The sequence below is a fragment of the Mandrillus leucophaeus genome, unplaced genomic scaffold, assembly GCF_000951045.1.
Source record: "Mandrillus leucophaeus isolate KB7577 unplaced genomic scaffold, Mleu.le_1.0 Scaffold161, whole genome shotgun sequence".
Taxonomy (NCBI): Eukaryota; Metazoa; Chordata; class Mammalia; order Primates; family Cercopithecidae; genus Mandrillus; species Mandrillus leucophaeus.
Genome location: NW_012101599.1, coordinates 1,224,782 through 1,251,966, shown reverse-complemented (window position 1 = coordinate 1,251,966; position 27,185 = coordinate 1,224,782). Strand labels below are relative to the sequence as shown.

The window sequence follows — 27,185 nt, the reverse complement described above, 5'->3', positions numbered from 1 at the left end:
TTTAAAGAGGTGGTTAAAACCGAGGCTGATTGGGCCTGGGTCCAGTATGACTGGTATCCTTATAGGAAGAGAAAGAGACACCAAGGACACACACATGCCACAGAGGAAGGGACTTGTGAGGACCCAGCAAGAAGGCAGTCATCTGCAAGCCAAGGGGAGAGGCCTCAGGAGAAACCAAATTTGCTGACACCTTGCTCTTGAAATTCGAGCTTCCAGGATTGCGAGGAAATAAATTTTGGTTGCTTTAAGCCATCTAGTGTGTAGTATTTTATTTTGGTAGCCCTAGCAAACCAATGCGAGGCTTTTATAGTAGTCTGGTCTCAGGACCATGGTAGTGAGGTCTGAACTCTTCATCGTCGTTCCGGCAACGGGCTGGGCCTTGCTAAAATCATTGATTTCCATCTGCTCAGAGCCTAGATTGCTCTCTACAGGGATACAATTTTTATCTTTTAGGTGAAGATGAAAGCGTGGCATTAGAAACAGTTATCTAATAAGTCTTTAAAATGTTTAGACATTATAGTTATACTCAATTTGAACTACTGCTAACGAAGGAGTTAATGATATTCCCCCAAAGTCAACCGAAGTTTAGAAAACTAGGTAATTTTTTTAAGGTGATACTTCCACATCAGCATTAAAATGATTTAGCACAGGATAAAAAGAACAGTTGATACTTGTTTCAAATTTTATAAGCACAAAATAAAGAGTAAAAAAATTACTAATTAGCTCTGTGGCTTTGGGTAAATCGGCTCATGTGGAAAATGACAGAGGATGAATTAAATCAGTCTTTGTGAAAACTAGCCCCTCGAGCCCAGCTGGAGAGTTGTATTAAAATCAACTTTAATGAGAGTTAATTTGTGTAGAATAATTATGCCATTTCAGGTATACAGTTTGATGAATCTTGACCAGGGATTGGTAAACTGTTTCTGTAAAGGGCCAGATAGTAAATATTTTAGGCTTTTGGGCCACATATAGTCTCAGCTGCATATTCTTCTTTTTTATTTTTATGACCGTTTAAAATGTAAAAACTACTCTTAGCTTGCTAAGCATACAGAAGTGCCCGCGGGCCGGATTTGGCCATGGGTAGTAGTATACTGACTCCTAGTTTTGACAAAGGAGTGCAACCACTATCCCAAACAAGGTAAAAACTATTTTTATCATCCCAGAACTTTTCTCTTACCTCTTTACAGTGGCTTTTCCTCAACTCTCACCTAGGGCAACTGCTGATTTTAATTTCTGCCACTATAGATGAGTTTAAGCTGTTATGGAGCATGTCAGTGGTATTACACAGAAAGCACCCTTTTCTGTGTGTTGCGTCTTTTGTTCAGCATGTTTTTTGAGATTCGTTGACGTTGTGGAGTGTGTCAGTGACTGTTCTTTCTTCATGTTGCATTGTATTCCATTTTATCAGTATGCACATTTTGTTGCCCATCCATTTGAGGATGGGTTTTTGGGTTTTTCCAGTTTTGGATTATTATAGATAAAACTTCAAGGGATATTTGTGTGTAAGGCTTTTTTGGACATATGTTTTCATTTCTCTTGGAGTAGAATTTCGGTATTATGTGGTTTACTGTAGGTTTAGCTTTAGAAGAAACTGCCAAACCATTTTCCACAGTAGTTTTACTCCAGCTAGCAATGTGTGAGAGCTCAGTTGTTTCATATTCTCAGCAACATTTGGTATTGTCAGTCTTTTCCTTTTAGTTATTTTAGTAGGTGCGTAGTAGTATCTTCTAGTGTAATTTGCATTTTTCTGATCCATGTGCACTTGGAAAACAATGTTTGTTCTACAGTTATTAGGTGCAGTGTTTATAAATATCAATAAGACTAGATTGGTTAAGATGTTGTTCAAGTGTTTTCTATCTTTGCTGATTTCCTTTTTGATTGGCTTACAGTATCTGAGAGAGGAGAGTTGAAATCTTCAATTATAATTGTAGATATGTTTATTTCTCCTTTCACTTCTGTCACCGTTTAATTTAGTATTTTGAAGCTCTTTTATGAGGTGCACATGCATTTATGGATTTTTTTGTGATGAATTGATCCTTTTATCTTTAAAAAATAACTATTTCTAATAATATCTCTTATCTTGATGTTTTATCTGATATGAGCATAGCCGTATTGTGATACATTTCAGTAGTCTGTTCCTTTTTATTGCCGATGATACTATCATATAGCTGTCCCATATTTTGTCCATTCTCCAGTTGATTAACATTTGAATTGTTTCCAGATTTTGACTGTATGAATAATGCTGCTGTCTTATGCTGAGTCTTATGCTTACTGCATGTAAATAGCTTTTCATGTTTTTATTGCAGTATATCTGTTCTTAATATGGGGTGAGTCTCTTATAGTTCAGTCTTGCTTTTTCTTCCATTCGGATAATCTTTGCCTTTTATTTGGGTATTTAGACCATTCACTTTGAATATAATTATTGGTAAAGTTGAACTTAGAGCTACCATTTTTGTCAGGTCTGGGATTTAATTTTATAAATCAAACTTGTAAGCTAATAAATTAGCCTGTTACAGTTTCATGGATCCTGACAGAAGACTAATCTGAGGCATGGGGAGGTTAAATAATTTTTCTAGGCCTTGACAGCTAAGTCAGTGGCAGACATGAGGATCGAACCTTGACCATCTAACACCAGACCTCAGGTTTGGTTTGGTTTTGTTTTTGAGACAGAGTCTTGCTCTGTTGCCCAGGCTGGAGTGCAGTAGTGCTATCACCGCTCACTGTAGCCTCAGTCTCCCACCTCAGCCTTCCAAGTAACTAGGACTACAGGCGTGCGCCACCATGCCTGGAAAATGTTTTTATTTTTTGTAGAGACAGAGTCTCCCTGTGTTTCCCAGGTTGATCTCAAACTTTTGGACTCAAGCAATCCTCCCACCTCGGCCTCCCAAAGTGCTGGGATTATAGGTGGGAGCCACCATGCCTGGCCAGACCTTAGGTTTTTAACCAATATACTATACCACCCCAAAAGATGTTTTGCAATTCGATAAATGTAATAAATTCATCTATCATAGCATCAGTCATATTTTAATTATTTCTTACCTGTCTGTCCCCTTAGACTGTAAGCTCTTTGGTGTAGATTTTTATCTTTAAATTCTGTATCTCAGTACTTTTAGCACATAAGAGTTGCCGAATAAATGATTGTTAGGTGACTGTTTTTTCTGATTATTATATTGTTATAAATATTAAATAAGAATTCTGAAGTAGAATTATGTAACTGTAAATCATATATTTATAAGATTAGAGAAATGTTTATGATTTTATATTTATTTAGTTGTATTTGTTTGTTCAAATGTCTCTATTTTGTGTTTGGCAAATATTTAAAATAATTACTATTTTACCTGAGCAAATGTTAAGTTGTTTTTGTGAGGACAGTGCTCTGTCCTTTTATCACGGATACTCCGTGGAGGGGATGAACGTGCTCTGTAACGTGAGTGAGCTCTAGTATTTTCCTTATCGCTGTTATATTTTTTTACTTCATTTCAGTTTTTATTAGAGTTAAGTATGTATATGATTTAAAGAGCCAAATATGATAAAAGACTTCTAGGGAAACCTGCAGTTCACTGTCCCCCAGTTACCTTTACCTCAGCTCTTACTGATCTTCATCGTCTTTACTTCCTTCGTGCTGAAGAACATGTTTATGCTGCAGCTTTTCCATTTTCCTTTCGTTTTCAGCATCATCTGTTGATTTCGTCTTAAGGAAAATTAGGATTTTTGCCCTTCTCTTGCCCGCTTTCGGATGACCTGGCCCATCTACTTTGTGCAGTGGGAGGATTCTTCAACAGACTGTTGAGCATTTACATGACTCCAATTTCCAGAGGCATCTGGGGCCACCAATTCTTAACTTTTCCAGAATGTGTAAATAATATTAGATTGCTTCTTGGCTTTTTCCACTATTGGCATAGGACACTGTAGTCTCTGCTTTTGTAAGCCATCTTGTCCATGTTCTTTGCAGCTTCTCGAATTTTTGCTATTTTCTCCTCTCTTTGTTCTTGAGGCTTCTAGCTTTTTTCAGCTTTATATTAAGAAAATGATGAAAGCTATAGAAAAGTTAAAATAACAGTACACGAACATCCATCCATATTCTCACTGTCTAGATTCAGCAGGGGTGTGTGTGTGTGTGTGTGTGTGTGTATTCAAATGTTGGCAAAATATAAGTTAATGTATGTAAATGTGTGTGTGTCTATGTCTGTGTCTTTGTGTATGGTGGTGGTAATGAGTCATTTCAGCAAGTTGCATAAAACATGACATCCTTATCCTGAAGTATTTTAGCATGGATTTCCTAAAACTAGTGATACTTGCTGTCATACCACATTATCATTGTCACACACGAGAATATTAATAGCAATTAAAATTTCCTCAGTCATTCTCAAAACATCTTTAATATCTAGTGCTTATAAAGCAGGATTCAATAAAGGTTCAAATGAAAAGTTTGGTTAAGTCTATTTATTCTTCTAATCTCTATCATTTTTCCACTTTGTATTTTTTAATTATATGGCTTTTTGAGGGGACCAGGCCAGTTGTTTTAGGATGTCTCACATATTAGATTTGTCTGATTACTTTCTCAACATATATTCATCTGTCATCTGTATCTTAATAAAGTGGTTTTGGCCCAAAGGCTTAAATAGATTCAGATTAAACATTTTTGGCAAGAATGCTTCATAAATGATGCTGTGTGGACTTCATATTGCATCACTTCAGAAAGTATTAATGCCAAGTTGTTTGACTGTCAGTGATGCCAAGTCTGTCGCACAGGTTTAGGAGGTTACCATCATCAGATCTCTCCATTGTCAAGATACGTTTCTTGCTTTATAATGATCAGATAATCTGTGGAGTGATACTTTGCCACCATTTAAATATTCTGGTATCCCTCAATCCTTTTACTTAGTAGTATCAGCACACACAAATTATTCTTGTCTGAATCAGGTACTTTATTAGGTTTGGCAAAATAATATTTTTCTAATTATTTCTTTTCTACACATTAATAGTATTCTCCTATAAAGGAAAGCTTTCTCTATTAATCAGGAATTAACCACAATTTTGACTTTAAAAAAGCAAGATGAATGTTTGATACTTTTGCCTTAATGACCAATTTTTGGAGTAAGAAGTTAGCATAATAGTCATCTGTACTGGTGGCAAAGTTTCTCACCCCCTTCACTTGCTTTCTCTCCTTTCCTTCCTTCTTTCTCTCCTTCCTTCCTTCCTTCCTTCCTCTTTCTTTCTTTCTTTTCTCTTTTCTTTTTCTTTCTTTCTGTTTCTTTTTTCTCTTTCTTTCTCTTTCTCTTTCTTTCTTTCTTTCTCCTTCCTTCCTGCCTCCCTGCCTGCCTCCCTTCCTCCCTTCCTCCCTTCTTTCCTTCCTTCCGTCCCTCCCTCCCTCCCTCCTTCCTTCCTACCTTCCTTCTGCTGTGGACCCAGATTGGGTGGATTATTGAAGTATACTTGACATAAAATGTACTCTTGTAAGTTAGAATGATGTTTAGTAAATTTTAACAGTTGTGCTATGACCACGATCTAGTTTTTGAACATTTCTATCACCTCAGAGAGTTATTTGTCTATGGTCAGTCCCTGCTCGCATCTCCAGTCTCTGGCAGCTACTCATCTGCTTTCTCTTTCTATAGGTTTTGCCTTAACTGGACATTTCATATAAATGGAGCCATTCAATATAAAGTCTTTGGTGTCTGGCTTCTTTCACTTAACAAATGTACCACGTATTGTGATACATTTCAGTAGTTGTTCCTTTTTGTTGCTGAATGGTACTATTATACGGCTATCCTGTGTTTTGTCCATTCACCAGGTGATGGACATTTAACTGTTTCCAGTTTATGGCTATACAGATTTGCTGCTGTGAACATTCACATACAAGTCTTTGCCTAAGTTTTCATTTTTCTTGGGTAGATACCTAGGAATGGAATTGTGAGGTCTTATGCTAAGTATATGTTTACCTTTTTAGTAAACTGCCAACTGTTTTAGAACAGTCGCTGTGCTTTCCCAAAAGCAGTGTATGAGGATTCTAGTTTCTCCACATCCTTAGCAACACCTGATACTGTTAATCATTTTTATCATAGCCATTCTAGTGGGTGCGTTGTGATATTTCATGTTTTAATTTGCAGTTCTCTAATAACTAACGATGTTGAGAATTTTTTAATGTGCTTATTTGCCGTCTGTATATCTTCAAATAGACATTTGGTGTCTATTAGAATCTTTTGCTCATGTTTTAATTGGGTTGTTTAAAATTTTCTTGAGTTATAGTAATTTTTTTTTTTTTTTTTTTGAGACAGTCTTGCTGTGTCACCAGGCTGGAGTGCAGTGGCGCAATCTCGGCTCACTACAACCTCTGACTCCCTAGTTCAAGCGATTCTCCTGCCTCAGCCTTCTGAGTAGCTGGGATTACAGGCACCTGCCACCACACCCAGCTAATTTTTGTATTTTTAGTAGAGATGGGGTTTCACTATGTTGGCCAGGATGGTCTCGATCTTCTGACCTCATAATCCACCTGCCTCGGCCTCCCAAAGTGCTGGGATTACAGGCATGAGCCACTGTGCCTGGCCGAGTTGTAATAATTCTTTATATATTCTGTATACAAGTCCTTTATCAGATTATGATTTGCAAATATTTTTGCCGAGTCTGTAGCATGTCTTTTTATTTTCTTAATGGTGTCATTGGAAGAGCAAAAGTTTTTAACTTTGATGAAGTCCAACTTACCACTCTATTTTTAATTCACTATAAGTTTTGTGTCATATCTAAGAAGTATGTGCCTAATCCAGAGTCACAATTTTTTTTTCCCATTTTTTAAAAAGTTTTAGTTCATATTTAGGTCTGTGATCTGTTTTTAGTTAATTTTCGTGTGTGTTGTGAAGTGTCTAAATTCATTTTTTCATAGAACTCCTGGATTTTTGTTTATTCAATATTTTATTTTCAATTGTAGTCAATATTCTTAACAATGCTCAAATATTCCAATTAGGCTGGCGTCTCTGTTCTTTGGATATATTCGCGTTTGTCTTTGGATACATCTGTGCTTTTCGGCTGTTCAGTGCGTCCCCCAACGTATGCCTGAAATCAGCTGTCTCCATTTTTCCGCAAGACTCTCGTTCCTTTTAGTGAAGAGACCACTATGGGTGCTCATTGCTACTGGGGTAACAATCACCTCTAACCTTTCTTAGTGGACAGGGCTATGTAATACAGCTTTTTAAAATCATGAGTTTATATTGATATTTTTCATTCAGAAAAACATTACAATAAAACATTGCAAGTTTTACTTGTTTTTCTGGTTTGCAACTTTAAAAAATTCCTTTATTGTTACTTCAGTGATGTTTAAATGAAATTTTTCTTTTTACCATCATTAAAGAATGTCTGTACCTTTTCTGCTGTACCTTTTCTGCATTTTATTTTTGTGGACTGCCCAAGGCTGTGACCATTTAACTAAGTGGGTGAGAATCCAATGGAGTCATCAAAGAGTAAAAAGGAAAAAATAATTCCAAAACTTTGATAGAGAAAGCTACTCTCTAAAAATGCTGTGAACTAAGAAAGGAAGTTTTCTCAGCCTCACCCTTCTTTTTTCTTACTTTATAGTTTGGAATGGTCAGCTGTCATTGTGGATGAAGCTCATAGAATCAAGAATCCAAAAGCTAGAATAACAGAAGTTATGAAAGCTTTGAAATGTAATGTCCGCATTGGTCTCACTGGAACCATTCTTCAGAACAACATGAAGGAACTGTGGTGTGTTATGGACTGGTGAGGGAAAACACTTTTTAAAAAATTGTTTCATAGTTCTTCAGCTGAATACTATCTTGTTTGCTAATCATTAGTTTCCAAACAAAACAGTCGTTTTTCTGTTTTTAGATGTGTTTGATCCCTGATGTGTTATACAGAGTAGAGAGTCCCATGAAAACCTATCTTTATATATATATTACTCTTGGTCCCTGAAGTAAATATACATGTTAACTGCCAGTTTCATCCTCATAGTTATAACCTGAAACCATTGTAAAGAAAGAACATTCTGTTTTCTTGGCTTTTGTTTTTGTTACCATTGATAATCAAGTAATGTGGTATATCTCTTAGATGCAAGAAGTTAGTGTTTTCTTTTTAGATAATAAAGCCCTTACATTTTTCTTACTGTCTTTATAAAGGGCTGTGCCAGGCCTTTTAGGGACTGGGACCTGCTTCAAGAAGCAGTTTTCTGACCCAGTGGAACATGGTCAGAGACACACGGCCACAAAGCGAGAACTGGCCACTGGCCGAAAGGCCATGCAGAGACTTGCCAGAAGGATGTCCGGCTGGTTTCTCAGGCGCACCAAGGCTCTTATCAAGGATCAGTTGCCTAAGAAGGAAGACCGGGTAAGAACTGCATTTGTGTGTATTTGTGTATATTATTAATTTGTGGTCATATTTTTTTTTACTTTTTAAGAAAAAGTCTGTCTCCTGTGGTATTTTGTAAATGCAGTTTTTTGCCTTTTATTCTGTATGGAAAAAAATTGTTAGGCGCAGAATTTCAGAAACCATTGATTGAGCTCAGTTGTTTTTCTTACTGACTTTATTAACCTGTTAACAGGTTTATTATTAGTATACATTAAACTCATTTCTCATCAAAACTTTTTTTGCTTTTTTGATACAGAGTCTGGCTCTATCGCCCAGGCTGGAGAGCAGTGGCACGATCTCGGCTCACTGCAACCTCCCGCTCCCGAGTTCAAGCAGTTCTCCAGCCTCAGCCTCCCGACTAACTGGGATTACAGACGTGCACCACCACGCCTGGCTAATTTTTTTGTATTTTTAGTAGAGACAGGGTTTCACCATGTTGTCTAGGCTGATTTCGAACTCCTGACCTCAGGTGATCCACTTACCTCGGTCTCCCAAAGTCCTGGGATTACAGGAGGGAGCCACCATGTCTGGCCTCATCAAAACTTTTGATGCAGTTTTTCCCCAGTAAAGAAGGAAGAGCTTCTCTCTCCAATGTGTTTTCTGTTCACACTTTGTCCTTCCTATACCGTGTACTGTCCACCACACAGTGTATTCTTTGGTACCTTAATTATAGCTGTAGAACCAAAGTGGTTAAGAACTTTGTAAAAAATACATAGGTTTGTTTCTTGTAGAATGCTATTTGCAGTTACACAACTAACCTAACTTTTAGAATTTGTAGGAAAACTACATTGTTAAATTGTTAAGAAAATATGAGGAGTGGACTTCAAAAGGATTTTGTTAAAATGTAGTAGTCTTCTTTTATAGTTCTTAATCTTGTGTTTCTTCTAGCTTGGGCAATGAAGTAAAGGTTCTATAAATTACTATGGAACTAAACCTAATTAATGTTGTCCCAAATAAGGGCAGTCCTATGAAATGCCCTCTAATTTTAGTATATCCTCTTGATTGTTTCTTTAAAAAAATAGATTTGAAAGGAAAATATGATATTGATAGGCAAGTTGGGGAAATAGATACATCTGACTTTTGATATTTATCTAAAGCAAATATTGTTATTAAATTGAGATACTTCATGAACTCTCACTTTTAAAAATGTTTTATGCAACTTCGTATATGTGATTTAGCTATCCATCTAGTAGGAACAATACAAAAGTACAAGAAGAGAATTATGCATAGAGATTTAGAGCTTGGACTCTGAAATCAAATACTATTTGATTAGAGTATTTGTGACTTGGAGCTTCTCTGCTTAGAGTTTTGTGACTTGGAGCAATTTGTGAGGCCCTGGAATCTGGGTTTTTTCCTCTGTTAAATGGTAGTAATGATAATAGCGCCCGCCTCACGTGGTTGCTCTGAAATGCATGACACATAAGAAATATTAAGTAATTGGTACTGTGTTTAAGAATGATAAATAGCTCAAGATACCTTCGTGCTTCCGTCGTTGACCACCATCTTCTATATTCTCTTTTTTTCTTATGTGTACTTTTGTATTTAAGGTTGGGGTCAAGGTGTACTAAATATTTTACATAAACATTTTTTTAAAATCTAGCATTGGGAGGGGGCAGGCCGGATGTGTGCTGCCGTGCATCCTTCTTCAGTCTGGTTTGAGTCTTTAAAAAATAAAAGATAAAAATAGCTTCCAAAAGAGTTCTGGTCATCCTGGCTAAAGGAGCAGAGGAAATGGAGACAGTCAGCCCTGTAGATATGATGAGACAAGCTGAGATTAAGGTCACCATGCAGGTCTGGCTGGAAAAGACCCACTACAGTGTAGCCGTGATGTTGTTATTTGTCCTGATGTCAGTCTTGAAGATACAAAAAAGAGGGACCAAATGACTTGATATTTCTAACAGGACATAATCTGAGTGCAGTTTATTTGAGTCTGCTGCCTTGAGAGAGATACTGAAGGAACAAGAAACGAGAAGGGCCTCATAGCTACCATCTGTGCGGGTCCTGCAGGTCTGTTGGCTCATGAAATAGGTTTTGGAAGTAAAGTTAAAACATACCTACTTGCTAAAGACAAAATGATGAATGGAAGTCATTACAGTTACTCTGAGAATCGTGTGGAAAAGGACGGCCTGAGTTTTACAAGTCGGGGGGCTTAGGACTGCCTTCGTGTCTACTCTTGGGATTGTTGAGGCCTAAGAGCCAAAGAGGTGGTGGCTCAAGTGAGGGCTCCACTTGTTCTTAAAGACTAGGGCAGAAAAATGTGACCATCAGTTAGAGAAATAAGCCATTCTCATTGTGTTTTTTAAAAACAGAAAAATGGTAGGTTAATATGCTCAGAAGCCATCGTCATTCCTGCTTTTGTGAAGTATAGTTGTGAAGTAACAACTACATAGAGATTTCTCAACCTACAAATTGTGTCTTTTTTTTTTTTTTTAAGACAGAGTCTCACTCTGTCACCCAGGCTGGAGTGCAGTGGCATGATACTGGCTCACTGCAAGCTCCACTTCCCTGGGTTCAAGCGATTATTCTGCCTCAGCCTCCCGAGGAGCTGGGACTACAGGTGTGCACCACCATGCCCGGTTAATTTTTGTATTTGTAGTAGAGACAAGGTTTCACTGTATTGACCAGGCTGGTCTTGAACTCCTGACCTCGTGATCTGCCTGCCTCCCAAAGTGCTTGGGTTACAGGTGTGAGCCACAACGACCGGCCTGTGTCTATATTTCTGAGCCTGTTTACAGAACAAACAGGGCATTTCGGAAAAAAAAAAAAACTAGCATTTTTTATATAGACATTACTGTATTTGCTTGTATGCACCTTTGCCTATTTATTACCAATAATCTGTTGTAGTGATATAAGCATATAAATATTTGCAAATATTTATATATTTATATTTTACAAATATAAAAAATGCTTTGTCCCTGAAGTCAGGAAGTGCCTTGCCAGCAAAGGACTACCTTTTAAAGTTCTGTTGATACTGGATAATCCTTGTGGCCACCCAGAACCCCATGCCAAAGGTGTCAAGGTGGTCCCCTTGCCCCCAAACACAACATGTCTAATTCAACTTCTAGATGAGAGGGTCGTAAGGACCTTCAAGGCTCATTACACCTGGTCCTCTATGGAAAGGATTGTCAGTGCTATGGAGGAAAACCCTGATAGAACATCATGAGCGTCTGGAACGATTACACCATTTGAAGATACCATCGTTCTTATAGAAAAAGCCGTGAAAGCCGTCATTCCTGGAATAGTAAATTCCTGCTGGAGAAAACTGTGTCCAGATGTTGTGCATGACCTGACAGGATTTACGACAGAGCCAATCAAATAAATCATGAGAGGCAAAAAAGGTGAAGCATTTCAAGCGACGGATCTTGGAGAAATTCAAGAGCTAATTGAAAGAAATTCAGGATACCACACCAGAGGAATTGAAGATGACTTGATGCAAATACGTGCTTTCAAACCAGTGCCAGACGATGAGGAAGAAGATGTAGAAAAAGCAGTGCCAGAAAACACTGACACTAAATAATATGGCAGAGGGGTTCTGATTATTTGAGACTGCTTTTGACTTCTTTTATGACATGGACCCTTCTGTGATATGGGCACTGAAACTAAAGCAAATGGTGGAAGAAGGATTGGCACCGTATAGAAACATTTTTTAGAGCAATGAAAAGCAAAAATGTCAGACAGAAATTACAACATGTTTCTGTAACATTGTGTACCTGCCTCTCCTGCCTCCCTTGACTTCCTTTTCACTTCCTTCACCTCTTCATTTCTGCCACCCATGAGAAAACAAGACCAGCCTCTCCTCTTCCTTGTTCTCCTCAGCTTGCTCAACATGAAGCCCTTTATGACGACCTGCTTCCACTTAATGAACAGTGAAGATATTTTCGCTTTTTTATGATTTACTTAGTAACATTTTCTTTATAACATTTTCTTTTTTTCTGGTTTTATTGTAAGAATATAACATATAATAGATAATACAAAGTAGTGTTTTTCAACTATTTATGCTGTTGTTAAGGCTTCCGGTCAACAGTAGGCTAGCAGTAGTTATGTTTTTGGGGAGTCAGAAGTTATACATGGACTTTTAACTGTGTGAGGAGTTAGCACCCTAGCAACATCCATGTGCAAGAGTCAACTGTGTAAGGAACATCATTTGTTCACATTATGATTTCTTTTAATTAAAATAATTCTATGAGGTTTATTTGAAAATGAAATTATACTTTATATTATCCAGGGTGGGGTGGAGAGCAAACAATATAAGAGAATCGGGAGAAATCATCATAATGATGTAGATGGAAAAAGTTAGTTTATAGCAAATTTCACTTTTTTTTTTTTTTTGAGACAGAGTCTTGCTCTGTCGCCCAGGCTGGAGTGCGGTGGCGTGATCTCAGCTCACTGCAACCTCTGCCTCCTGGGTTCAAGCGATTCTCCTGCCTCAGCCTCCCAAGTAGCTGGGACTATAGGTGTGTGGCACCACGCCCAGCTAATTTTTGTACTTTTAGTAGAGATGGGGTTTCACTGTGTTGGCCAGGATGGTCTCTATCTCTTGACCTTATGATCCACCCTCCTCAGCTTCCCAAAGTGTTGGGATTACAGGCGTGAGCCTCTGCACTGGCCAGTTTTCACTGTTAGAATCTGTGAAATAGATGTAGATTATGATTTTTATTATTACTATAAACAAAATACGAATAACCACCTTGTATTTTATCTTGGCAGATGGTGTATTGTTCTTTGACAGATTTCCAGAAAGCTGTCTATCAAACAGTGTTAGAAACAGAGGATGTGACTTTGATACTTCAGTCTTCTGAGCCTTGTACCTGTAGGAGTGGCCGAAAAAGGAGAAATTGTTGTTATAAGGCAAGCATTTCAATATATCTTTATAATCATGCTTTTGATTACATAGTACTCTGTTCTAGTGTAAAAGAAAGTAGCAGATAATAAAATACCTTTTCCTCAGATAGTTCTTTAAAGCTGTATCTTAAAAAAATAGTTTTCAAAAATATTTTACAATATCAAATAGCAATCACATATAAAATAGAGTATTCAAATATATTTTCAAAAAGTTAATTTCAGAAAGTAAGCTTAATTTTGATATCCTCCATTTTAGCTTTTTTTGGGAAGTATCCTTTCGTTTTGAAATTTCATTTCATTTTCGAGAAGTTTCCCATCCACTAATAGTAAACGAACATACTATTATATAGCAGGCTTAAAATACTATTCTGATGTTAGATGTGGTGTCAATTTAATAGAAACTGTATATCAAAGAAAGTGTTTTTTTTTTTAAGAAACAAAATTTATTTGTACTTTTTTTAACCTCCTGTCTATATTTCCTGCTCATGTTTCACCTCTGTTTTATTAAATTCTCTGTCACATATCTGTGTACATAGAGGAACCCTAAGTGAATATTTATCTAGTTTGATATTTATTTGGTCTCGTTTAATATTTTGCTGTTTTCAACTACTTCCCTTTTTTGTAACAGCCCAGTTTCCTAGGAGCGTTGGAGCGTAAATGAGACGGGGTCCACATAGCACTGCCACTGCACTGTAGATTTCATTACCAGGCACCTCCTAATGGCAGCATTTCCATCACTGTGTGTCATGAGGATACTTTCTGTAATAAGGATTTTCTCCCTTTACGAAAAATATCATTGTATTATGATTTACCAAAAGTATGAGTCCACATTAGTGATTTGTGGATATTTTGTGCAGTAGTTGACCATCATTTTCTTGAAATTCATTGTGCCAAAGTAACCAGATAATAAATATTGTTGTATGTGATATATCTTATGATGTAAGCAGGTGCATAGCTATGTTGGTCCTTTTTATTTTCTATATTTTTCTGGTTACAGACCAATTCTCATGGTGAAACAGTGAAAACCTTGTATCTCAGTTACCTTACAGTCCTTCAGAAGGTAGCTAACCATGTCGCGCTACTGCAAGCTGCTAGTACTTCCAAACAACAGGTTTGGTTGGCATTTTACATTTCTTTGTGATGCTATTGTTGTAAATATTTCATAAAGTTTTAAAATAGTTATTAAATAATGTTTTTGTGGATGAAATTTAGAAGGAAACTCATTTGCTCATTTTTAAGTGTCAATATCAAGGAGTATGTGCACTTAAGTTTTTAATCAAAGTAAACAAATTTAAGCTTAATTTAAAATTAGAACTTTTTTTATGCCTTTAATAATGTTCATGTCTTTATTTTTCAGAACATTCTTTGGTATAATTACTAAATAACATATTTGATGAGTCAGTTCTATTCCTCTAATAATGTCTGTAATGGTATTTAATCTACTGGGTAAAATGAGGATTTATAGTAATTTGTATATTAAATATTAGGGCTGTTTACCAAACTGGCAGAAGTTGGTAATTTCAAAGTTTAGGTTTAAACTCAATCATTTACTGTGGTTGTTTCCTTTTATTCTAGAGCACACAAATGAAAAGATGTTTTTGTAATGATTTTATATTTTTTTCTATGTTATAGTTGATGCCATTTAAATGTAATTTTGAAATGTCGTAAGAATTTGATATTGTTCTTTGATAATACTCTTCACTCTTTTTGGGAGTATTTAGCACCTTGTTTTGGAAATCTTAAAAAATCTTTGAAAAGTAATGATCAAGTTAATAACCACATCATTAAGAATTCAACGCCATGTGTGCTTAACATATTACTTTAAGAGTTTTTGAATTCTTAGTCTGACTTAGGGAAGCAAAAATCTTCAAAGTAGTATATTCTTTCTAAGAAGAATTTTTTTTCATAAAGTATTTCAATTCATACAGGTTTGAATGTGTTAAGTGGAAATATCTTTTCTTCTGCCTTTTCCCTTCAAGGAAACACTTATCAAAAGGATATGTGATCAGGTATTTTCCAGATTCCCAGATTTTGTGCAGAAAAGCAAAGATGCAGCCTTTGAAACACTTTCTGACCCTAAGTACAGTGGAAAAATGAAGGTAAGTGCTCTTCTTTCAGGTTGCATACAGACATGGTACGCAAAATATTTACTCAGTGGTATGACAGAGACACCAACTAATCGAAACAGGTACTCAGTCATTCAAGAAGAGATAGTGGCTATCGACAAGTGGTGCAGTTATATCAGCATTTACTAGGTCACTGTGAATCCCGAATGCAGATACGTGTACTCGGTAGGTCCTTTGTAGTAGTTGCTTCAAATATACTTCAGATTTTCCTTATTGATATATTGGACTTACGCCCTCTTAAAATGCGTGTGCTGTTATCACGTATATAATAGCTTGTCTTCAAATGTTTAAGGAAATAACCTGCCAGAAATATAAAACCTAATGCTAAACGGGGGTGAGGACAGGCATTAGCTTGGAATTAGAGAAAGGAATTTCTCGAAGAGTTCAAGATGGGCAAGGTCTGTATGTCTAGAATTTTCCGCATGTTGTTTTTATTTGCAGACCTAGATTGTAAAGTTGCAAATAGTCATTTGTCATACACAGGAAAATTGACCTGTAGCTGTGCTGCTCTTGGTAATGTGTTACTGAGGGAGGGATGGGAGAAGTAAGGCTAAGTTCTCCAACCTTGACCCAGGCCTTGGGCATTGCCTGTGGCAGCAGCATGAAATGCTGACAGCTTCCTGCTTCCTTGCAACAACAGAGTTAGTTTGTTTAACCCCTTAATAACCATCAATAATCTTTATTTGTAGATTCACAGATTTTTACAGAACAAAACTCAACTTTGTTATAATTTTTAAAAGGTAAATTCTTTCTTTTGACATAAAAGGAATAGAAAGGAAGTAATTCAAAGTAGTTTTTGGTTTTTTTAATTGTAAAAATACTTTTAGCAATTAATCGAGATAAGTTCATCATGGTTTAGTTTGCTTGGGACCTCTAAAATCAATGAAATAAAATAGAAGGTAGGAATATACATATGTACATAAAGACTGTTGCATTAAAAACTTTTTAAAAAATGAATGTTTTTATTAATGAGGATATCATGTGATTTATTATCACAACAAATAATTCAAATCTAATGATATTTCCTAAGGTAGCAAGTCAATTTTTGTCATCCATCTCTTTGACTTTAATTATTTTTAAATTAAAATATATAAAAAGTCTGGTTTAGAACTGAGCACTTACTGTCCCACAGTTTAAGCCAATAGGATATTTCCAGAAATTATGGCCTCCTCTGAAAACTGCATTAGCCATTATTGCTACTTATTTAAATTTTATTCCCTGTGACTCTTCACTAAAAAATTACCAGTCTGGAAATTAAAGTTTTATAACTCTGCATTTTATATTTTTTATATATTCATTAAATATATACTTGTAAAATACACTTTTAAAGTTAATCTCCCTAGGAATAATAGTGTCTGATTAAGATAATGATTAGATTTAATTTTATTTTAATTTTTAGGAGGGAAAAGGCAAGCATAAATTGTTGCCGGAGACTTGGTAGTATTTTTACAGGTGAATGATGCGGGTAATTTACTTGCTTTGTGAGAGAGCGTCCACCAAACAGATGGATAGTAATAAGCTAGGGATATATTTTTAGTACTGTGTTAAATCATTTGACTAACAGCATCATCTGCTCATATATTGATTTGGTAATGTAAAACTTACAGGCTGATCATAGAATCATTGCCTGTTGGTTTAAGAACTCCAAGATTTGAGTTGCATGTACTTTTTGATTTCAGGTGATAAAAGATCTTTGTTTGGCTTGGCTTGTCATAGGTCAGCCTGCAGGTGCAAGGACTCTGAACAGAATGCCTGCTATAATCTTCATAGCCTCAAAGCTACACTCATGACCCCAGCTGTTTCTCTTGAGTGTCAGAGTTTTGACCTCAGCTATCATTCCAGGGGTTAGTCACAAGTTGCAATCATTCACCTGATGAAAATCTTCACTTTTCTTTCTCTTAAGAAATGCTGCAGAGCCACTTACTGTGGAGGGTGGGAATAAAGACTAGGAATCCAGCTTGGTGCTGCTGAAGTCACACAAGGGTCATGTTCATCTTTCTAGGCCTGACTGACCAAGTTGAGGAAAGTTAAGATCCAAGATTCTTTGCTGTTAACACCCACAAATATATGATTCCTTTATAGGTGGATTGTCTTGTTCTGTGAAGGACAGCTGAGTGATAAAACATTGAATCTATATTGTTAAGACTCCAACATCTATTGATTACATTGTCATTGTGGAAATTTCTGGGATCTTAATTTATAGTCGTTCATTTAGTTAGTCTCTTTAAACTAGCCTAATTAAGACCTCAAGTCTAAAAACATTTACTTTTCGTCTGACTTGTTTTTACTTTAAAATATTTGAAAACACTTAAAGTTGCAATAGTTATGATACCACCCCAAACAATAAGAATGGATTTCTATACAATATATCCTTGATTTAAAATGTTAATATCTTAAGGAGAATGAAAAACCACAGACTGGGAGAAAATATTTAGCAGAACAATAAAGGAGTGGTTTACAAATATCCAAATAACTCTTAAAGCTCAGCAATAGGAAAGCAAGCAATCCAGTTTAAAAATGAGCAAAGGATCTGAACAGGTACTTCCGCAGAGAAGATAACAGAGATGGCAAATAAGCATATGAAAAGAGGCTCAACAACGTATGTCATTAAAGAATTGCACATTAAAACAGCAATGAGATACCACTAGATACCTATTAGAACGGCCAAAATCCAGAACGTTGTCACGCCCAAATGCTGGTGAGGATGTGGAGTAACAAGAACTCCCATCTGCTGCTGGTGGGAATGGAAAAACGATACAGTCACTTTGGAAGACAGTTCAGTGGTTTCTCACAAAGCTCTTAACTAAAAAATTTTACCTTAAATACTCTTACCATACGATCCAGCAGTTGTGCCCCTTGGTGTTTACCCAAATGAGTTCAAATGAATTCATTGAGTTTTAATGAGTTAAAAACTTATATCCAGACAAGAACCTCACATGAGTTTATTCATAATTGCCGAAGCTTGGAAGCAACTAAGATGTCCTTCAGCAGGTCAATGGATTTAAAAAGCTGTGACAGCCATACTGTGGAGTACTATTTAGCAATTAAAAAATGAGCCATCAAGCTACCAAAAGACATGGAAGAACCTTAAATGCATATTGCTGAGTGAAAGAAACCAGTCTGATAGGCTACATACTGTATAATTCCAACTATATAGTACTATGAAAAGGCAAAATTATGGAGACAGTAAAAAGATCAGTGGTTGCCATGGGTTCTGGGGGAGGAAAGGATGAGTAGGTGAAGCACAGGGAATTTTTAGGGCCATGAAACAATTCTGTACGATACTGTAATGGCAGATACATCTCAGTATATATTTGTCAAAACCCATAGAACTATGTAACCCAATGAATAAACCCTAATGTAAATGTGGACTTCAGCTAATAATAATGTATCAATATTCACTCATCAGTTGTTGCAAATATACCACACCAATACTAATAATACTTGATGTTATATTTTCTAATAATATTATTAATACAGATATTATTAATAAGAGAAGGTGTGGAGGAGGTTGGGAGTAGGGAAAGAGGAGCTTTGTGCATTTTCTACTCAGTTCTGTAAAGCAGAAAAAATATTATCTACCAATTTAAAAAGTTAATCTTATGTGAAACTCAAATTACATACTTCATATAGAATCAGTTGTTTTATTAAAAAATAAACTAAATGCAAATAAAACTTCATATGTTCTCCAAATATTAAAGTAATGTTTACCTGATCTATAACATTTTTATTTACCATTTGATTGGTTATCTGAGTAGAAGTTTTTTTTTAACTCCATAGCTTATTTTGAGGGTCTGGAGGGAGGTAGAGGTCAAAGTTAGCACAATAGCTTCTCTTGATTAATTATATTGAGTTTTTTTTTTTAATTTAAAAGCTTAAATGTTTATCATTAAATAAATTGTTTTAGTGTTTGTTTCATCTTTCAGAAAAATTTTCGACTTTGTATAGAAAATTTCTTTTTCCCCTCTGTGGATTGCTGTTCTGGAGTTGTCATTGCCAGATGTGGAAATAAAAATAACAGTGTGACTGTTATATACAAGGCTTTGGACTGTTTGCTTCCTCCTTAAAAGCACTGTGTGTGGGGGCAGATTACTGGCATTTTGAGGTCAAAATCAAATCTGGAAGTCAGAGCTTACTGTAAATAGAGAAACAAAGGGGAGAAAATGAGAAGAGGTGTATATCTGACTGATTATTCTAAGAAAATAAATATCAAGACTTTTAGAACCTAGATGTAATTGAACACATTTCATTACATCCATCTAGGGACAATTTAAATACTTCCTAAAAGGAATGCTGCTCTATAATTTAGTTTCTTAACATATTGTAGGTATAAAGAAAGTGTATTTTAGAAATTAAATTAATCCATTTAAATGCATCCCATAATGTAAAATGCTTCCTTTTTATTAAAACCAGATGAGATGAAATAAAAGTCTTTGGGAACTTTACCTCCTTATTGACAATATGATGATGAATAACATTTGATGTAATAGCTAATACTTTATTTCTCTAACTTGGAAAAAATGAAAGGAATTAGAAAAGATGATTGAGGTTAGTATTGTATGAAAATAATTTTAAAGAAATGCTCAAGTGATGTTTGTTTGTATAAAGTGTACTTTTAGTTGGAACTGGTTCACTGATTTTCTGTGGTTCGTTTTCAGGTCCTTCAGCAGCTTTTAAATCATTGCAGGAAAAACAGAGATAAAGTTCTTCTCTTTTCTTTTTCCACCAAGGTGAGTTTCATCTAAAGTATATCCTTGATTGGCCAGCCCTAACTTTTGAGGCATAAAGAATAAAGCACGTGCCTACATGACACCTTACAGCCACATTTTCTCTCATCTACACAGTAGGAAATAGTGAGGCAAGCAACTTGAAGTTTTTAAACAGACACTAAAATTTCATTTGTTTTAGGGTTGCCAAATATCAAACTCAAAGATAGATTTTTATTTTCTGTTGATGTTCTTAATAATTACAATGTTCTTTAAGACATTTCAGATATTTTAGAACTTAGAAAGTAGCACACATGTATTTACGTAAATGATTTGACCAGTAATATTGTTTGTTTCTTAAACATGAAAAGATTCACATGTACCCTAGAACTTAAAGTATAAAAAAAAAAAATTAAAAGGTTGATTTTCAAAACAAGTTCTGAATGTTAAAGCCATAATGTTGCCGGATAACGGGAATAAATATATGGGTCAGAAGTGAGAAAAATATTTATTGCTCTTGGAATTGTAAGAAAGAAATTATGAACACCAATAATTAATACTTAACAAGTCTCAACTTTGTAATGGTCTGAAACTTACTTAACCAAGATTCATGTTTGCCCATCTTCATACCTCTCCTTTAGTTGCTTGATGTGCTACAGCAGTACTGTATGGCCTCTGGGCTTGATTACCGACGACTTGATGGAAGTACAAAATCAGAGGAAAGACTCAAGATTGTAAAAGAGTTCAACAGTACACAAGATCTTAACATTTGCCTTGTCTCTACAATGTAAGAAAATTAAATTCCATAACTTGATTTTTATCCAATTACTTTTGAGATTTAGGGTAATTTTTAAAACTATTACTAGATTAATTTTTAATGGCTATGCTTATTTAGCAGCAGCAAAAATACTATTATGACTGAAATTTCAATATCTTAAGTTTTAGCTAAGCTTTTCTCTCGTTTCCTTTATCAACATTGAATTCCCCTGAGAAGTGTGGGTTTATAAAGGTAAAAATTTAAAAATTGATATTTCCTCCTATGAATTTTCTATGGTAATGTTTTGACCCAAGTCTCCTGGTGAGAATAATCAGACTTCTTATTAACTGGATAACTGAGACTCACTGTAGCAGCAGTTTTCCCACCGTGTCAGGGAGCCCTTGAGAGCCCGCTGGGGCTAGGGGCTCGCGTTTCCCTCCCCTGCCTCTACCTCATCTCAACTGGAGCAGCTCTGCAGTTAGAGATTTTATGAAAGGTAAATTGGTTCTAACCCCTAGGTATGAATATCTCTTAGGATCTTTTAGAGACTGTACACACTTCTGAAAAGATTTAAATCAACATAAACACCTAAGTAAGATTAATCCCGTTTTAGGAAGGAACAGATCAATAACTTTTGACATCCTGTGTAATAAGAATTTTATAGATTCACTGCCACTGTCTTTCAGAATTTCAGTGGACTTTAAAAATAAACATGTAAAATGCGCAAAGTAAAAATTAAATCAAAATAGAAATTAACTTGAAGAATAAAATATGTTTATGAATGAGCTAACATTGTTGAGCACTTTAATTATTCTTGAATTCCCACCACTAAGGCAAATGGGGAAAAGCTTTGGATTCCCATTTTCCTGTAAATGAATGCAAGAGGTAATTTTTTGCACGCGTCCTTACATACAGAGCACAAATGACATAGATTACTGTGTTCAATTAAATTTCGTAAAACACATACGCATTCTAACTTTAAAGTGTTTCTAGTTGATAGATGCACTAAACAACGGTTCCAATAATAGACTGTATAATGACAAGCAGTCGTCTCTCATCCCTCTTCTGCTCACTTCCAGCTCATTTGCTGAGATCCTCCATAAAGCTCCTAATTATCCCTTCACCTCTGTCAGAAATTGCTATTTAACCTATCCATTGAATTTTTTATTGTAATCATACTTTAAAAAACATCTTTTTGGATGGCATTTTTGTTCTATCTGTTAACTCCTGTACTTGGGGAGCTGATCCTTCTATTTGTTGTTTCCTCTGGCTCTTGCTTATGGGTAATGGCTTCTTCATGTTTGGTCACTTTTTTCTTTTGAGCTTATCTTCAGTGGGATTTTTTCTTCTGGAAATCCTTTGGAGACCGGTTGTAGGAGTTTTCCACTTGTGTGGTTTTGCTTTGGCTTCTGCTGGGCATCCTGACAAGACAAGGGAAAAAGTTTTGGATTCCTATTTTTCTGTGACAATTTGAATAATTTATTGCATAAGTCATTACATAAGGAACCTTGCATAATATAACAAATACATTCTTCAGCTGTGTTTTGCAAAAGACACATAAGCTCAGTTTTTGTTTTGTTTCTATCATTTCGCAAGGGTTTATATTTAATATCTGTTGTAACAGAAGTGTTTTCACATTAGCTTAGCCATTATCTTGCCAGAGTACAAAGTCTTCATTATGTTTTAGTTTATCAACTTTACATAACTTGGAACTTCTCTTAAGCAAGAGTATTAGGCTACTTTCACTACTCCGTCCCCCTTTTTTCTCACAGTGTTTGCTATTTTAAAATTATTATTTGTCTATAAACTACTTTTGTAACTTTCAGTCTTTGCACTTCTGCTTTAGATCCATTGAATTTCCTCTTAGATCTTTTTTTCTGGATTCTGTGTCTTCTTTCTTGGTTTGCTGCCGTATTTTACTGGAAAATGAGTCAAGTTTTGATGTTCGGCTGTTAACTTTCTACATGCCTTCTAAGTCTTTGTGATGTGTGGTATTAGCTCTAGCACACACCCACCCACCCTTCTACTTTTGTCACCTGTACGTATTATCTGTTAACTGTTTTAACTTTTCCATCGTCAAGGGTATTAATGTTTTCACTAAGTCCTGTACCAGTAAACAGTTATTGTCCATAGGTTGGCTCTAAAATGTGGAGGCAAAAAACAGCGTTTACATTACTATGTTTTAATAAACTAAGCGTCTTTGATGCAGGGGCAAGTAGTGCTGTAAGGTAACTTATCTGAATGTTCATGACCTATTGGTCAATTCAAGATTAGTCTTAACATCAACCTCATATGACTTCTCTTTCCTAAGACTTCATCCATGTTTTATGTTTGCACTGTTCAGTTCACTTCAAATTTCAATCATGACTTTTTCAGTCTTTTCCCCTCCTCAGTCTGTTTTTGCCCTTTGTAATAATCCTCAATGTTACTAATTCTCATTCACACAATCTCTTCTGTCAAGTCCTCTGTATCCTGAACCTGCCTCCTGAAACCTTTATTCCTTGGTTTCAGTCTGTCCCAGTTGTTTTCTAGGCCTGAGAAAGAACTGTCATGTTGAAGCTTTCTTTCACTGCTCTTCTGCATTGGATCTTTTTCCTGGGTTCCATGCTGTTTTTATTCTTGACTTGCCCCTTTATTTTCCTAGGAAATACCCTCCGGTAACTTTTTAAGCCAGAATATAGAGGAATTAAATTTTATGCATCTGTAAATATAGAAAATGTATTTTATTGCTCTGTCACTTGATACTTTGTTGGACTATATAATTCTGAATCAAAAATCATTTCCTCTTAGATCTTCGAAGGGCTTGCAGCGTTGTTTTCTGATAGATGGTATGGCTAAATGGATGTGCAGTGCCAATCTGATTTTCATTCCTTTTTGGGAACTCATAAGAGTTTTTCTTCACCTACGGTATTCTAAAATTTCATGGTGATATTTGAGTCTTAGTGTGGATCTTCGTTCATTTTTTATGCCGGGTACAGTAGGCTTGTATTCTGAAGGCTTATGTTTTTTTTTTTTTCAACTCTGGAAAATGCTATTTTATATTGCTTTAACAATGACTTTTTTTCCTTCCTTTTTCTCTGCTCCCTTCCTCTTGCATGCCAGGTTGTCAGACTTTCAAGCTTTCAAACTATATTAGTTCTTTAAATCTCTGAACTTTTCTATCAGATTTTGTCTTTTTGCTCTGTGTTCTGAGAAATGTCAGTTTTTGATCTTTGTTTGAAATGATCACTTTTTTTTTTAAAAACGGAATCTCACTCTGTGGCCCAGACTGTAGCGCGGTGGTGCGATCTCGGCTCACTGCAACCTCCGCCTCCTGGATTTCAAGCAATTCTCCTGCCCCAGCCTCTCGAGCAGCTGGGACTACAGGCCCGTGCCACCACACCCAGCTAATTTTTGTGTTTTTAATAGAGACAGGATTTCACCATATTGTCCAGGCTGGTCTTGAACTCCTGACCTTGAGATCTACCTGCCTCGCCCTCCCAAAGTACTGAGATTACAGGTGTGAGCCACCAAGCCCAGCCATCACATTTTTAATCTAAAGTTTTTCTTGCTTTCTGACCTCTTTTGTTTTTGGAGTTACCTTTTGTTTAAAACATCAATGTGTTAAATTCTAGCTTTTTGTAGTCATTTGATTCAGTCTATTTAAAGAATGATCATCTGGCATTTTTCCTGGGGTTTGTTTTTTTGGTTTTGGAGAATCAATGGATTTATTAATAAGTTTGAAGAAGATTGGAGGTTTTAAGATATGAAGCCGCCCTATCCATAAACATGGTATCTCTTTATATTTATTTAGGTTTTCTTAGAAGCATTGTTCAAATGGATACTTCGTTTGACCTTTTATAATACTTAATAATAAAACTTATTTCGTCAAAGACATGTTTGTAGAACATTAAGATGTAGTTAAGGTGTACTTTCTGATACACTTACTTGAAACAAGAAGAGCATGTGGCAGACCTAAGGAATAAACAGCCTGCATACTCATTAGATGACTCAAATACCAGTCCTCAGTTTGAAAAGAGCAATATTCAATTTTTTTTGCTTAACAAGTAACGTTTTGCTGTTAACCGTGTAAGAACAGAGTGACAAGTTTTAAAGCTGAGGTTTGTGGGTTATGTCATCATCAAACGGAGAAAAGAGTCTGGGGCTTTTTTCTTCTTTAACGGGAGCTTTGCTTCTTCAGCAAGGACTGAAGTTACAGCTTCAGAATATCTTGGAAGATTGCTGCCTCAACTAGTAGAGATCTTACCTGTGGCTCCTGTGTGGCATCTGAGATGGCATCATACATGGTTATGCCTGACCTTGCCATCAAGAAGGTAGCTGGAATAGTTGATTATATTTATTCGACATATAAACCTTTAACTTCTTTTCTGCTTTTTTGGTGTCTACATTCCACCCAATCCCCTAACTTACCCATTTTTTTTAATCCTTTCTGATACTTTCTCCCTATCCCACCTCCCTCTTTTCTTAGAGTTCAGGTCTCTGTGACGTCTTCATGGTGTGTCTAATAAGCCGTTTTCCAAAGGAGAAAATTCAGTTTCTACTGAGCACTGAACTTCAAATCAGGACATTTGGGTTTGAATCGAGACACTTGCTACTTAGGAGACCTTGAACAAATTAATTTTTCTGGTTGTCAATTTCCTCGCCTGAAAAATCAAGATATTTTGTTTATAGAAGTCTTTAGAACAGGCCAGGTGCGGTGGCTCACGCCTGTAATCCCAGCACTTTGGGAAGCCAAAATGGGTGGATCACCTGAGGTCAGGAGTTCAAGACCTGCCTGGCCAACATGGTGAAACCCTGTCTCTACTAAAAATACAAAATTAGCCTGGTGCAGTGGCTCGTGCCTGTAGTCCCAGCTACTCAGGAGGCTGAGACGGGAGAATCGTTTGAACCCAGGACATGGAGGCCACAGTAAGCTGAGATGGCGCCACTGCACTCCAGCCTGGGCAAGACAGAGCAAGACTCCATCTCCAACAAAAAAAGAAGTCTTGAGAACAAAAGAACTAGCAGATATGAAAATACCTTGCATCGTTCCTGATATATAGTAGATGCTCAATAAAGGTTAATTTATTTGCATTTTTGATAGAAATTGTAGGAGAAAAGATTATCATCATTTTTCTTTCCCTGGATGATTAGCATCCAGTGTAAAGCATTATCTAAGTGTGAGTTGTTTGTGATACAGTGTGGGCAGCTGATGAGGGAAAATGACGATGTGAAGCCTCACAGAAAAGCCTGAAAGACAGCTGGGCTTAGGAGAACACTTGAGGAAGAGAAAGAAAATCGTTGTGTTCTTGGACTTTGGTTTTGCCTTCTCTCTGTAAAAATGTAAAAATTTATCATTGTTGTCTTACAGAGTATTAAATATAGGATATGTAGATCAGATAGTTTAAAACACAGAAAGATCACAATTGTTGTTATTTAAAATTATATCGGCAGCTGGAATCTTCAACTCAGTATATACACATTATATACATTCGGTTTTGCCAAAAGTTTCCTTTAGAAATTTTATCCCGAGAGAAATGAGTAGTATGCTGATAGAAAAATGAATCTAGCAAAACCAGTACGTAATTTTTATACTAATAATAAAAACTGCCAAAAAATATATCTTTAGTGACTTCTCTTCACGGTTACCTTAACCACAGGTCAAGTTACATGAAGACGAAACTTTTGGCTTCCATTGAAGTGGCAGAAAGACTCTGTAGCATGAATACTAGGCACACCTTCATTCTTGGTTTTGACTTTCAGAATCATACACTAGTTGACTACAAACAGCTTTCTAAGCAAACCGTATCATTTGAACTACAATGCTTTCTTCGTACTTATTAACTTGTAAAGATTAAGCTAAGGTTTTGGGGTACTGTACTGCAAAAGTAAAATTTTCCAGATGATATTAAGTGCCTCTAGGTAGTCTAACACCAGAAATCATGAGCTTTGAGAGGATCTGGAGAAACATCATTTTCTGTCTCTCGTAACATTATTCCAAAACACTGTCAACTCTCCCAGAAAAATGAGGACATTTCTTTTGTTATGCACCCCAAGAGAAAGAGATTCTAAACCACTCTTTTCAAATAAATAATGAGAATCATATTATATGCCGGTTATTAAAATCTGCCTTTACTGCTTTATTTTGTCTCAGTCTCACACCTTTTTGTTCAACTATTGATATCGTCATGGACCCTTAAGTGCAGCAAGAAAAAGATAAGAATTTCTGCCTTTGAAGAGCAGTGTCGGGCGGCGCATGCTCTACAGAGTCAGATGTGAAGACCGTAGGCATTTAAGAAACAGATACTGGAGTCAGGTGTGAAGACCATAGGCATTTAAGAAACAGATACCGGAGTCAGGTGTGAAGACCGTAGGCATTTAAGAAACAGATACCGGAGTCAGGTGTGAAGACCGTAGGCATTT

General features: G+C 36.1%; 1 protein-coding gene across 1 annotated transcript in view; it reads left to right on the top strand.

The window, feature by feature from the left end:
• ERCC6L2 (excision repair cross-complementation group 6-like 2) overlaps positions 1 to 27,185 on the top strand; it is a 130,676-nt gene that overhangs the window by 30,826 nt on the left and 72,665 nt on the right. The window contains exons 5-11 of the mRNA XM_011976007.1: positions 7,567 to 7,728; positions 8,124 to 8,331; positions 13,060 to 13,200; positions 14,192 to 14,305; positions 15,174 to 15,293; positions 19,979 to 20,050; positions 20,668 to 20,813. Coding sequence (XP_011831397.1) covers positions 7,567 to 7,728; positions 8,124 to 8,331; positions 13,060 to 13,200; positions 14,192 to 14,305; positions 15,174 to 15,293; positions 19,979 to 20,050; positions 20,668 to 20,813 — 963 coding nt within the window. The remainder of the gene's footprint in view (positions 1 to 7,566; positions 7,729 to 8,123; positions 8,332 to 13,059; positions 13,201 to 14,191; positions 14,306 to 15,173; positions 15,294 to 19,978; positions 20,051 to 20,667; positions 20,814 to 27,185) is intronic.